A 15,119-nucleotide genomic window follows, 5' to 3' on the forward strand; every position below is an offset into this window, starting at 1 on the left:
TGTTTTGGACAAATGTTACCATAGCAACCCTTAATTGGAGTGTGTTGGTAGGGCTCTCATGCCATATTCATGATGGCGGTGGCGTCAAGACAATTCAGCCCGCCCGCCCCCTCCCCTGTCGTGATTCATACGGACATATGCTGCTCCCTTTGCAGCATGGAACTAACATTATGCCTGGACCCTCTCTCTATATATCCTGTTCCCTTTGCAGTATGGATCCTAGTATTTATTTGAACCAAAGTGCCCTTTTCAGGTTTTCTGCCCCTGCTTGTGGAAAAGTCTGTTCCTGTCAGTACACCCGCCCCCCTGCCCTCCCCATCCCCCGATTTAATTTCTGTACAGGGACAATGTCCATGAATCCACACGGCTGTAAATGAGCCAGTGTTAGCCAAACGGCTATTTCTAAACTGTTGTCCCCGGGCCAGGTGTTTAAATAGCCATTAACACATGCAAACAATTAAAAGCCAATGAAAGTAAAGTATACAAACCATGAATATAGAGTAGGCCAAATTGTTAGCACACCCCCCGATTTCCCCAAGGGGATCAATAAAGGATCTTATCTTATCTCGTCTCATGCAGACAATTATACATGACAAAACATACGCATTAGCAGACGAGACAGTTATGCACAACACAATGTAACATAAGCTGAGCATTAGCAGACAAGACGTACTTATGAACAACAAGACGTCGACATTATCAGACAACACGCAGCCAAGCAATACAACAATGCATGCAGTACAACCATATGGACAGAGGGGTTAGACTGAGCGATGGCACACGGGGTACACAAGCCAGACGGAGGACAGACAAAGCAGGCATGTCAAGGCTATAGGTATGACGGGGACAGTGCAATCTAAAAGGGCTGTGCGATACGAAATAACCTTGGACTTACGGGACTGTGCCACCTCAAATGAATAACGTTGGGTGGGAGGGAAGGAAGGGGTTAATTACATTGTTTCTCTGATTGTCTGTATGTATGTCTGTCTATTTTATTATTGTATTATTGCACAATCGATGCGGGCATGACCACCCGCATTTCACTGTATGCCCTGGTATGTATGTGACAAATAAACCTCTTGATTCTTGAGCCATTTATCGTGTCCATGGAAACAACGATGAACCATCATCAAGGTATGGTTTCCCTTACGCAGAAAAGACAGGCCCTTTATTCTTCTGATAACTACAGCACTGCATAACTAGTAGATGTTCAGACGCGCTTCATTTTTGGTTATTTGTGTGATACTCAATGAAATGTATATACCCGCCCAACGTATATGCACCCAATTCAAAGATTGTCTCTCTTGGGCAGAGGCGTTGTGCAGGTGTAGTTGTGACGGATCATATTGGTCTGCGTTGTGTTTTGATGTTAAATGAGAATGTCCCGAGGGGGAGTCGAACAGGGGGCTCCCGCGTCCGCGGGCGACGACACAGGCCGCTGCACTAAGAAGTGAATTCACTCCTAACTACCGTACCTATGCGTCTGTTAACCCTGTTATGGGGAAGTGAGTTTAATTTACCAGCCCGCACTGCCACAGTCACTCGTCAACACACCTGTTTCCGTGACTGTGGACATACCCACGGGCTTCCCCGTTACATAGAGACAGCTCTGCGTGGGTGGGAGTGTGGATAATGGGCTCTGGTGCAGTGCTAATGTAGTGTGGAGAGAGGTCTGGCTGTGGGAGACGCTTATAACACAGTCTGGAGGTCACAATGACATCACCTAAAGGAGATTTAGTCAATCAAAATCAGTCAAAGTATTTCACAAGGAGCCAGCTCAGGAATGAAACAGGAAACAGGAAGTGAACGAGAACAGCTTTGACATGTCGGAGTGGGCAAAGGGGCCGTCAATCACACCGGTGAATGTAGGTTATTGTTAAACTTGACTCGTCCCGGTGCCGTACCACGCTAGGGCGCATGACCGTATGAACGGACCGCATCTATAATACTGTAGCACTTATGCCTCACATTCACCCATTCACTCGCACATTCACACACCGACGGCAGAGGCGACCACGCGAGGTGCAGACCTGCTCATCGGGAGCAGTTAGGGGGTTAAGCGGCTTGCTCAAGGACACTTTGTCACGCTGCCCGAGAGGGAACCTTCTTTTTTTTTTGATCCACTTTTTCTCCTTATTTTTTCTATTTTTCTCCCATCCCAATTTAGCTGTGCCAATTCTCCCCTCCCCCTGTCTTGAACGTCGCTCGACTATGCCTCCCACTGGTCGGCTGTAGTGAGGATAGAAGCCTTGCATCACGTGTCCCCCCCGGTACACGAGGAGGCAGCCTGTCGCATCTTTTCACCAGACAGCGCGGACTCTCAGTGGCGAGGAGTAACGTGTGGGAGGCTCACGCCGCCCCCGATACTTCCTGTCTCTGCTGTGCAGGCGTCCCCCAACCGACCTGTAGGAGTCGCTGTCCACAACGTCCAATCCCCACCCATCGACTTTCCACCCTCTAACTCTGCCAATTGAGATAGTATGACGACTGGCCCAAGCCGGAGGCAACGCCGACTCGGGGAATCGAGACCGGAGTCTCTTGCATTGGTGACGAGCGCAATCTCCGCTACGCCACCCAGCCGCCATGGGAGGAAACCTTCTGATTACCAGATGACCGCTCTACCTCTGATAACTGTTCGTCTTGGGTTCGAATCCGGCCTGAGACCTCTCTTGCACGTTATCTCCCTTCTCTCTACCCCCAGTTTCTTGTCACTGTCCTATCAAACGAAGCAGAAATTGCCCTAAAAAAATATTAAAATAAATAAAGAAATACATATGTCCCACGGTTCAGACATGCCGTCGGATCACAATCACACACACTGTATCTCAGGAAGAAAAAACCGACGAGAACAACAAGAAAACCACCCTCGTTTTCAGATGAACGCCCACTCATTATTATTCAATTAGACGTTTAGGACCCGAGTGTGTTTCTACAGGTCAACACCACATGAAGGACAGAGAATAAGTAAATATATATATATTATATATATATATTAGTGCTGTCAATCGATTAAAATATTTTATCGCGATTAATCGCATGATTGTCCATAGTTAACTCGCGATTAATCTCAAATTATAAAATGTTATCTACCTTAAACAGATCTTTTTCAAGTTCCAAGTTTTAATACTCTTATCAACATGAGTCAACAAATGCTTGCTTCATGCAGCCATTTAACACAAAAGGATGACCCTCATGCATTGCAAATTTGCATCAAATTCAAAACAGAGTGATGCACAAAATAACTTAAAAGAAAATAATAATTTAAAACAATGAATAAAGTGTGCATGAAATAATAGGGGAAAGAAAACGTTAGGAACTTGTTACATTCACCCACACAAGGGCTGAGTAATCACCCCCCCCCCTCTCTCTCACACACACACACACACACACTCTCTAGCTCTCTTTCTCTCTTGCCCCTTCCTCATCTCTCTCACCCCCCCTCTCTCTATATATCTCTCACACACACACACACACACACACACACACACACACACACACACACACACACACACACACACACACACACACACACACACACACACACACACACACACACACACTTCAGAAACAAACATAGTATCAATGAGAGCATCAATAATACACCCGAGTGAAGTCTAGTAAAAGTAAAATAAAAAAATGAGTGGCGTTAATAGAATCGGGCGATAACGCGTTAATACTGTGTTAACTTTGACAGCCTTAATATATATATATATAACCGATAGGGCTACAGACCTGCAGGGTCCTCCGAGGGGAAGCGACAGTTACGATTGGAGGATTAATAAATTCTGATAAGCCGTCGAATATGCCTGAACCAGCCAAGCCAGCGCCCAAGAAGGGCTCCAAGAAAGCCCTCACCAAGACCGCTGCCAAGGGAGGCAAGAAGCGCAGAAAGTCCAGGAAGCAGAGTTATCTCTACATTAACCAAGCCCCGAAGCAGGTTTATCCCGACACCGGCGTTTCCTCCAAGGCCATGTGGTTCCCGAACTCATTCCTTAACTACATCATCGACTGCATCGCTGGAGAAGCCTCGCGCCTGGCTCTCTACAACAAGCGTCAGACCGTCACCTTCAGGGAGATCCAGACCGCTGTGCGTCTGCAGCTCCCCGGTTGCTTCCAAGCCTACCACAACGCTTGTGTGTTTCATATTGTCAATTTGAACCTGATGTAAACAAAACAAAGTCATTGATAATGACGGCCATATTAGACACATAGCCATAATTTAAGATATAGTTTATTGATTGAAAGGGCTGGTAAACAAGAATACCCTGAGGACTCTGGCAGGAGCACTCATTCAAGGGTACTATGACTATGCGTGCACCTCATGGTACCAAAGCACCTCAAAGGCGCTTAAAACAAAATTACAAACATCACAAAACAAACTGGTCAGACTACTACTTGACCTGAACCCCAGAACCCACCTCACCCCTGCCCACTTTGCCAACCTAGGATGGCTTAGAGTAGACGACAGAGTACAGCAACTTGCAATGGGCCTGGTCTACAAGATACACTATACGACCGGGGTGCCCATGTACATGTCAAAATACTTCCCAAAGGTCAGTGAATACCACAACCACTACACCAGAGGAAGCTCAACAAATCATGTTAAACCCAGATTCGGCTCAAACAAGGGACTAAACACGTTTCGCAATTATGCCACAACAATGTGGAACGCCCTACCCAAAGCTGTAAAGGAATGTGAATCCCTGCCCACATTCAAAACCGCCCTTAAAGAGCACCTACGGGAGGCTGCAATTCGAAACTGGCCACCGTAAATGCCCAAAACCCCCACCACCTCCTAATAGACAGTCTCCTCCCCACCGCATGTATATATTCCCTCCCCGCCGTATGTATATTCCCCTCCCACCCACCCACCCCCTCCTAATGTACAGTCTCCACCCCATCATATGTATATACTCTGTCAGGATCTAGGGGTAACAGTACTGTATATTTGAATACCGCCTATGTCACAAATGTATCAGTACTAAATACCTATATGTCCCTATGCCATAAATGTCATGTATGTTGTGTATGTCATAAATGTCTATATGAATTGAAAATGGGGGACCCTGATGGAAACAAGACAAACGTCTTTCTCTGGTCTGCATCCCCTTAACAATTGTATGTATTGAGCCGTACTGTATTGTACCCATTCTGCAATCTGTTAAATAAAGTTTTCATTCATTCATTCATTCATGATATAGGTCCATTAGCTGAAACCTCAACTTTGATTCGCGCCTCGGTTCTCCTCTGTGTTGTCGTCGAACCCGTCCTCCGCCCGAGCGACTCTCCTGTGTCCACCGCCCCCCCCCCCCCCCCCCCCCCCCCCCCCCAATAAACACGGAACTCGGGTGAAGCTGAAACAGATACATTTATTCCTTAACATAAATCACAGAGAAGAGAGAAGAAACGAAGAATCAAATGTAAAAAAAAACGATCCAACATCTGCACTCCTGTTAGAAGCGTCGACGCCTCGCTCCCCAGTTGTTAACACAGCTGTCGGCATCATGTTCCTACGCAAGCGTGAAAAACCCAACCTGGCGTTTTTACGCCTCAAAGTAAAGTGTTCTTTTTTTTGTGTATGTTTTAGCGTTTCTCTTCATTCTGCTTCTTGGCCCTCGCCGGGTGAAGCAGGAAGGAAGAGGTGGAGGGTGAAGCAGGAAGGAAGAGGTGGAGGGTGAAGAGGTGGAGGGTGAAGCAGAAAGGAAGAGGAGGAGGGTGAAGAGGTGGAGGGTGAAGCAGGAAGGAAGAGGTGGAGGAGGGTGAAGCAGGAAGGAAGAGGAGGAGGAGGGTGAAGAGGTGGAGGGTGAAGCAGAAAGGAATAGGTGGAGGAGGGTGAAGAGGAGGAGGAGGGTGAAGCAGGAAGGAAGAGGAGGAGGAGGGTGAAGCAGGAAGGAAGAGGAGGAGGAGGGTGAAGAGGTGGAGGAGGGTGAAGCAGGAAGGAAGAGGAGGAGGAGGGTGAAGCAGTGGAGGGTGAAGCAGGAAGGAAGAGGAGGAGGAGGGTGAAGCAGAAAGGAATAGGTGGAGGAGGGTGAAGAGGTGGAGGAGGGTGAAGCAGAAAGGAAGAGGTGGAGGAGGATGAAGAGGTGGAGGGTGAAGCAGAAAGGAAGAGGAGGAGGAGGGTGAAGCAGGAAGGAAGAGGAGGATGAGGGTGAAGAGGTGGAGGAGGGTGAAGCAGGAAGGAAGAGGAGGAGGAGGGTGAAGCAGGAAGGAAGAGGAGGAGGAGGGTGAAGAGGTGGAGGGTGAAGCAGAAAGGAAGAGGAGGAGGAGGATGAAGAGGTGGAGGGTGAAGCAGAAAGGAAGAGGAGGAGGAGGATGAAGAGGTGGAGGGTGAAGCAGAAAGGAAGAGGAGGAGGAGGATGAAGAGGTGGAGGAGGGTGAAGCAGAAAGGAAGAGGTGGAGGAGGGTGAAGCAGAAAGGAATAGGTGGAGGAGGATGAAGAGGTGGAGGAGGGTGAAGCAGAAAGGAAGAGGTGGAGGAGGGTGAAGCAGGAAGGAAGAGGAGGAGGGTGAAGAGGTGGAGGGTGAAGCAGAAAGGAAGAGGGGGAGGAGGATGAAGAGGTGGAGGAGGGTGAAGAGGTGGAGGAGGGTGAAGAGGTGGAGGGTGAAGAGGTGGAGGAGGGTGAAGAGGTGGAGGGTGAAGCAGAAAGGAAGAGGAGGAGGAGGATGAAGAGGTGGAGGGTGAAGCAGAAAGGAAGAGGAGGAGGAGGGTGAAGCAGGAAGGAAGAGGAGGAGGAGGGTGAAGCAGGAAGGAAGAGGAGGAGGAGGGTGAAGCAGGAAGGAAGAGGAGGATGAGGCTGAAGCAGAAAGGAAGAGGAGGAGGGTGAAGCAGGAAGGAAGAGGAGGAGGAGGGTGAAGCAGGAAGGAAGAGGAGGATGAGGGTGAAGAGGTGGAGGGTGAAGCAGAAAGGAAGAGGAGGAGGAGGGTGAAGCAGAAAGGAAGAGGAGGAGGGTGAAGCAGTGGAGGGTGAAGCAGGAAGGAAGAGGTGGTGGAGGTGGAGGCGGTGGTGGAGGGCAGAGTGGCATCACTGGAACAGGGCGGCCAGCAGGGTAACGTTACTCCAAGAGTTGGCAACAACACACAATATGGCAAACGCGTTTTCCCCCCAGTTTGACGCTTCGCCGTAAGACTCTCTGCATCTCGCCGGTAACACGCCGATCTGTGTTTTTTTTACGACCTCGTCGTCGCTTTCACCCAGAAAAAAATAAAAGGTCTTCTTAATATAAACCCATCCCTCATCTTAACCCCCGACCTTGTTCCGTTTTAAAAAATAAATTTTTGCGGAAAGGTCTGTTGAAAGCACACCGTTGACACGGTCTACGTTATTCCTGTTGACAGGCGGCGAGTTAGAAAACCACCCTCCTGCTGAACCGGAGCCGAGATGGTGCGTCTGCTGCTCGGAGGGTTGAGGGTTGGGGGTTCGAGGCCGCGCCAGGCAGCGCCAGGAATGTCTGAGGGAGGCAGACTGGTGTTCCGCTGGGAGGGAGAGGATTAAGTTAAGTGAGTAAGTGGACAGCTGAGACAGAGGCGACCGACTTACAACGTATCGAGACGAGATGCAGAGAGAGTCTACGGCGGGCGATCGAAACCAAGTGTAACTTACTCCGACGACTAGTCTGGAACAAATTAAATCCTCTTAAAAATACCTTTGTCTTTATCTTTGTGTGTGTGTGTGACACTTTTGAAGTGAGACATTGTGAACATATAGCATTATATATATATACATGATTACATTATATATTATAAACATGATTCCAGGCACAACATGCCTTTTGAATTTGGACCTCAATTGTGGCACATTATGATCTGTGTTGTTGTCCATCGGTGTGTGTGTGTGTCCATCGGTGTGTGTGTGTGTGTCCATCGGTGTGTGTGTGTGTCCATCGGTGTGTGTGTGTGTGTCCATCGGTGTGTGTGTGTGTCCATCGGTGTGTGTGTGTGTGTGTCCATCGGTGTGTGTGTGTCCATCGGTGTGTGTGTGTGTGTGTGTGTGTGTGTGTGTGTCCATCGGTGTGTGTGTCCCCTCTCAGTACAGACAGAATACCTTTCATACCCGCAGTCAGGGCTGCACAATTAATTCGCATATTGATCGCGATCACGACGTCGACCTCCCGCTCCTCTACGTCAAATCGAGCGCTCAGCTATTATGTCTCGCTGGGCGTTCCTGTGGCGTGGTGGCCGCCGCCCCCCCTCGTTCACGTCGGTCGCCCGGAACACAGAAATTAAAAGAGCTGACGACAGTTCTCAAGACGAGGTGTTGGTGGCGGCCGGGTAGCGCAGCGGACTAAGCGTCTGTCTACCACCGCAGAGACACTGGTATCGAATCCGGCTGTCATACTGACACAATTGGCAGTGTCAGCGGGTGGGAAGCCGGTGGGTGGTTGTAAACAGCGACTCCCACAGGTCGGTCAGGGCGCCTGCACAGCGAGGGAAGGAACTGGTGAAGGTAGTGTGATCCTCCCACGCGTTACACTTCACCAATGAGAGTCCGCGCTGTCAGGTGAAAAGAGGCTGCTGGCTGTCTCCACATGTATCGGAGGAAGCATCTGATAGACTTCAGGGCTCCCTAGACCGACCAGTGGGGGGCAAATGTGCGCAACGACCAGGAAGGGGAGGGGGGAATTGGCATAATGACAAAAATTGGGATGGGAGAAAAATACAGAAAAACAGGAGGATAAAAAGTGGAAAAAAAAGATGAGGTATTGGTGATTGGTCCGTTACATCGTGACTAATAATCGTCGTCGCAATATCAGGCGACATAATTGCAGTTAAATTTTTTTGTCATAATCGTGCAGCCCTACCCGCAGTCAACACACCCTTTGGTATCGGTGAAGTACAACGACCACTGCTTCATCATCATCATCATCATCATCATCATCATCATCATCATCATCATCATCATCATTGTCATTAGCATCATTGTCATCACATTCACTGTCATCGCCATCATCGTCCTCATTGTCATCATCTCCGTCACGCTCACAACAGGTGTTACCGTCGCCACCGTCACGCCGCGTGAGTGCGAGCGAGCGGTCAGCGGCTCCAGGACGCGGAGGCCCGCGCGTCAGACGACGCTGGCGGCTCCAGGTATCACGTCAGAGTGTCTCGTCCTGAAGAGTGCCGCGCCTTTTAGGAGGGAACACAGAAGCAGCCGTGACGGTGAACGCGCTGTGAGATATGAACCGTATGAGCCTATAGCGAGCTAATACCCGTTAGCCTAGCGAGCTAATCCCCATTAGCCTAGCGAGCTAATCCCCATTAGCCTAGCGAGCTAATCCGTTAGCCTAGCGAGCTAATCCCCATTAGCCTAGCGAGCTAATCCGTTAGCCTAGCGAGCTAATCCGTTAGCCTAGCGAGCTAAGCCGTTAGCCTAGCGAGCTAATCCGTCTCCATCTCCAACGAGCTCACCGTCTCCAGACCCCGACCTGTCCTTCACGACCCGAACCGGCCGGTCTGTTCCCCTCCCCCCCCCCCCCCTCCCCACTCCCCCCCGTGAGCCTTCGGAGTGTTCCCATCACGCAGATCGCAGTCTCTCATCACCGCCACGGCTCCTCGTCTCCGATCCCACCGTCTCTCCCTCTCTCTCTCTCTCTCCTTCTCCCTCTCCCTCTCTCTCTCTCTCTGCCCCCCGACCGACCGACCGACCGACCGACCGACCGACCGACCGACCGACCGACCGACCGACCATCTGTCTCTGTGTGTGTGTGTGTGTGTGTGTGTGCATCAGGCGTACGTCTCCCCCGCCTTCAGCGCCTCCAGCTCGGAGTCGTCGGAGTGGCTGCGTCCGTTCAGGTGCTGCGCGCCGCCGTCGTGGTGGTGGTACATGAAGGAGGCCGGCACCTCGCTGATGGAGGTGGCCGTGTAGGAGGTGGAGCGCATGGAGCAGTGGTGGTCCCTCCGCCTCTTCTGGCCCCACTGGGTCTTGTACTGCATCCACTGCCTCTTCAGCGTCGCCTGGACCTGGACACAAATCAAATCACATCAAATGTCTGACAACTAGGGCTGACCCCTATTAGTCGAATAGTCGACTAATCGATCGAAAGGAGCCGTAGTCGACTGCCAACCTCTTAGTCGAATGCAAAAAATATATTATTATTATTATTTTATAAAAAAAAATTATAAAATTTTGTTATCATTCTTTCCAAAAGAAGAGAGGCCTAGAAGCGTGGCTAACGCTAATGGCACACATACCAGAGGCTACCTGCCTAAGAAAACAGGCACAGAGGCACTGAAAGAGGATTTCACCCGTCTAATGAACACACTAGACTAGACAAATATCAAGATGTATCCATCAGTGGACCAATTGCATGCTTTTGCAGAGGACAAGAAGCCTTCAGTAGTCGACTCCTTCAGACATTAAGCACCCCCCACAGCCCAAATGGAATGAAATTATAATAAATAAATAAAAATTATTTTATTTTGTATCAGATCTTTATCATCAATTACTAACGGCCTCGTATGAAACCCTCCATCTAGACTTAGTCTGGAGGAGGGATATACCAGACCTGGAGACAGACTTTGACTGGCAAGAGGCCTGGGTAAATGTACGACTTACATCAAGAAACCCGGACCATCAACAAATCAATCTTAACTATATTCACAGGACATACTTAACTCCTATAAGACTGAACAAAATGGGTCTTAAACAAGACTCCAAATGCTCCCAATGTACAAATGGGAACGAAGGGACATTTATGCACATGTACTGGGACTGCCCACCAGTTAAGATATTTTGGAAAGAAGTGACCCAGCAATTAGCAAATCTCTTAACTCTGGATATACCTGTACACCCCTCTGTATTACTGCTGAATGATGTTTTTGAATATGCAGTACCTCCACAGCTAAAGAGATTGGTTTTATCCGGTATCACAGTGGCTAAAAAGCTGATAGCATCACGATGGTTTCAACCGGAAAAAATGTGCCGGAAGGTCTGGATTCTTACATATCTCGATGTGATCTATCAAGAAATATCTACAGCAAGAATTTTGGGTCTCAATGAATCCAAAATGACATTGTGGTTAGAAGTGGTGGAGAGAATAAAAGCTAGCATATAATGGTAGTGTCTGGTTAGGAACAAGTTATAATGGTTGGATTATCCAATGGGGGGTCCGGGAGGAGGGGGGTTCGAGCTAGAGCATATGTGTGTAGGTTTTTAGATAACAGGTATTAGGGGTATATCCTGTATAAGACATTTGACTAAATGGTAATTTCATTGGATATGCACTGTAATTAATGCTTGTATATCTTATCGTGTGTTGTCATTTTTGTTTATATGTCTGTTTAAAAAAAAAAAAAAAATTATATATATATTTTTTTCAAATACTTTTTTTCGTAGTCAATAGTCGACTATCGGCTAATTTCGGCCAATCAAAGTCGACTATCCAAATCCTTAGTCGGGGACAGCCCTACTGACAACACACGTTAATGTCCCCATGGGCCGGACGACATGTCTTCTTTAAACAAGTCAAGAAGAAACATCACAATAAATCAAGAACAAAACAAAAACACCATAAAGTCCAAATTTTTTTAAATAAATAAAATGAATGCAACACTCCCAGACGTACCCCACGCGAAGGTAAGGAAAAACTCACTAAAACCTAGCAATAGGAAAAAATTCACCACAGGCGGTGTGGAGGAGAGAAACCTTAGAAGGGCCGTTCAACGGGGGATCTCCCTTCTTAGATGTCGGTGATCATAGTAGTGTTGCAGTAAAACAGGCGAAACAGTTGGTAAGCATGCACTCATAAGTGTAATGAAACACAGATAAGTGCATGCAATAGCAACTGAACATTTTTAAAGATAAAAAATGGAGACACACACACCATCATAATCATCATCGACCTTTATTTATACTCGAAAAGACAATCGAGGTCACCCTCATTTTCAATGTCGTCGAGACTTTACAGACATTTCAATGTACACATTTCTACAATATAACAATTAGGCTTGGGCGGTATCATTATTTTCATACCGTCATACCTTGCTGACATAATACCCCGGTATACGGTATATGATGGCATGACTTTCATTTTCATCAGCGGGGGGGGGGGGGGCAACCCGTGTTACCAAGTACTATATGTGTGTACTGTAATGTGTACTATGTATGTACAAAAAAAATTATGGAATGACCCTTGTTACTGTATGTGTCCAACGCCAGAAAAAAAAATTAACTGAACTGAACTGAACTAGTTCCATACTGCATAGTGGTACAGGCTGGTACGACGTGGTCTCTCTGCTCAGGACATCAGGGGACAGATGACGTGGTCAGGGGCCAGGGGCCCAATAAGTGTCCCCAAGTGTACCTCTGGCATGACTTGTTGCTAAAATTACATATCGAAAGTGTCTTGTTTTTAGGGCCACCCCTTCAGCCGGGAAATAGATGTCTAGTGAAACTGTTTCATGAAAAAAAAACTACCATCTAACTTTGGTAATTGTGAATTATGGGTGTAACAAAATCTAAATTCCAGTGCATCTGATATTCCATAAGAGGGAATTGGAAGGCAGAGCTTGAGAGGTTTATCTCACGCATGTGCCCTTTTTGATGAGTTTCTAAAATTGGAAACCAAATCGTGATCCATAATAATTCCATAATTCTCTAACAATGTTATGATAATTACTGGGGCCTAGACCGTAATCCGTTGACAATGCTACGGAAACACGAGGTCACACTGCAAACCTATGAACTAATGACACAAACCATGTTGGATACAGGGACACTGTGGCTAACTGTGGGTAATGAGACAAAAGAGACCCAAGGGAGTCTAGGTATGTAGGTAGGTACTAGGTAGGTAGGTAGGTAGGTAGGTAGGTAGGTAGGTAGGTAGGTAGGTAGGTAGGTAGGTAGGTACCTGTAGGTAGGTAGGTCGGTCGGTCGGTAGGTAATAATAATAATTTAGGACCTGCTCAGAGGTCATCAATCGGCACGCATGCGATGCATGCATGCGATTCGTATCTGCGATTAACCCATCCCGTCGTCCTTCCCCCCAAGGGCAGCCGGGAGCAGACAGGCGTCAACGTGAGCCGCGCCAGTGGACCAATCCAAGTGCTCCTGTCCGTCTTCGTCAAGGACGCCACAGCGTTAGCGATCTTGTTGTTGTGCATGTTTTTCCGTTGGGTTTATCTTATCGGGGGGGAAACCCTTGCGAGCACAGAGGGGGAGAACATGCAAACTCCACACAGAAATGCGGGCAAGACCAGCCGCATTTCATTGTATACCTGTATGCCGTGACAATTAAAACTCTTGAATCTTGAATCTTGAATCTTGAAAGGCCTGGGAGACACCCCACCTGGGTAACTGGCATCATGGAAACCTGGTCCCCAAGCGGGAATCGAACCCTGGACCTTCTTGCTGTGAGGCGACAGTGTTTGACCACTACACCACCGTGCCGTAGGCAGGCAGGTAGGTAGGTAGATGAACCTTGCATAGCCTTCTTCACAACTAGCCGTGACTCTGGCGGGGGCAAACGGACACGCTCGTCCGCCCTCTCATAATTAGCGCGTGTCGCTGCATCCTTTTATCCGCACAGCGAGTGGCTCTGTCCCTGGGACGTGTACAGGACACGTTGTACAGCGGCGGTCTGGGAGACTGATGAGTTATATCTCTGAGTCATACCGGATAAGAATTGACCCATTTTTTTCCCCAGACCCCAGAACTAATTCTGATGTATAAAACATGACTGGGCCGTGATCAAAGCAGCTCATTTGTTCTGCGCCAGGGCTCGGATACACCATGCTGCCCCCCCCTGGGTATTTAAAAACGGGCCTCCTCTTGGCTCCGTTTCTTTCTTCTTTTGTGCGAAAAAGAGACTCTCTCTCTCCATCACTGGGGTATTAAATAATAAGTTTAGCAGTTTGACTGTGGGAGAACATTTAGCATTATTTTAACTTCTTTTAACTCTAGAAGAAGATCCTCTCCTTGATTCTCTTGGGAAGAACTTCTGAAATCCTAACCACTGCTGTTGTGTCCCTAAAATCCAATACCAAATGACCGAATTACAATTGTTCTGGTTCGGGTTAAATTTCGGTTCTTGAAGAGGCATTTTTGCCCTAATCTTTGACAGTGAACAGGGCCCTTCCACCTGCCGTACCCCTCAGTGAACAGGGCCCTTCCACCTGCCGTACCCCTCAGTGAACGGGCCCTTCCACCTGCCGTACCCCTCAGTGAACGGGCCCTTCCACCTGCCGTACCCCTCAGTGAACGGGCCCTTCCACCTGCCGTACCCCTCAGTGAACGGGGGCCCTTCCACCTGCCGTACCCCTCAGTGAACGGGGGCCCTTCCACCTGCCGTACCCCTCAGTGAACGGGGGCCCTTCCACCTGCCGTACCCCTCAGTGAACAGGGCCCTTCCACCTGCCGTACCCCTCAGTGAACAGGGCCCTTCCACCTGCCGTACCCCTCAGTGAACGGGCCCTTCCACCTGCCGTACCCCTCAGTGAACGGGCCCTTCCACCTGCCGTACCCCTCAGTGAACGGGGGCCCTTCCACCTGCCGTACCCCTCAGTGAACGGGCCCTTCCACCTGCCAGGGCCCTTCCACCTGCCGTACCCCTCAGTGAACAGGGCCCTTCCACCTGCTGTACCCCTCAGTGAACAGGGCCCTTCCACCTGCCGTACCCCTCAGTGAACGGGCCCTTCCACCTGCCGTACCCCTCAGTGAACGGGGGCCCTTCCACCTGCCGTACCCCTCAGTGCATCAAACTCAGCCAATATGGCGTTGAAGGGAATAAGCATGTAATGCATCGGATGAGTCTGCAAGGTTCTCATCGTCGACCTGACGGAACGAGGACCGCGTAGAGTAGACTCAACCGCCGAATAACATGCTTATCCCACGTGCGCGTTAAGGCGTGCGAGTCTCTCAAAGGACGGAAAATATTCCTGGGTCCCGTCTTCAAAGTGTGGTTCCTGTGTGGTGTTACCGTTGCCATGGAGACTGTGGCTTCGCGGCGTTAATTTGACAGAAAGACATTCTTACACTCGACCCAAAAAAAGAGGGAGCGGGTCGATTGGAATCAGTCAAGGACGATCACGGTCAGACAGGCTGCAGACGGGGGAGGGAGCGAGTTTCCAGCTGAGGTTGGAAACCGAGGAATAATTTATAAACTGGAGTCTTCCTCTTTCTCTTCA

The 15,119-nt window shown here is 48.9% G+C and overlaps 2 protein-coding genes across 2 annotated transcripts in view; one reads left to right on the forward strand and one right to left on the reverse strand.

Moving 5' to 3' along the window:
• Window positions 1–3,802: 3,802 nt before the first annotated feature.
• On the forward strand, window positions 3,803–4,168 carry LOC311238871 (histone H2B-like; the record flags this gene model as incomplete). Its single annotated transcript, XM_084327071.1, has 1 exon — window positions 3,803–4,168. One exon carries the CDS (start codon window positions 3,803–3,805, stop codon window positions 4,166–4,168), a length of 366 nt encoding a protein of 121 aa, XP_084183197.1.
• A 5,482-nt stretch (window positions 4,169–9,650) lies between these two features.
• Window positions 9,651–15,119, reverse strand: part of calcr (calcitonin receptor) — a 133,600-nt gene continuing 128,131 nt past the window's right edge. Inside the window, 1 exon segment of the mRNA XM_084327487.1 lies at window positions 9,651–9,956. Within this exon segment, the coding sequence (XP_084183613.1) occupies window positions 9,720–9,956 (237 nt within the window). The 3' untranslated portion in view covers window positions 9,651–9,719.

Source organism: Notolepis coatsorum (assembly GCF_963971535.1).
Source record: "Notolepis coatsorum genome assembly, chromosome: 13".
NCBI lineage: Eukaryota > Metazoa > Chordata > Actinopteri > Aulopiformes > Paralepididae > Notolepis > Notolepis coatsorum.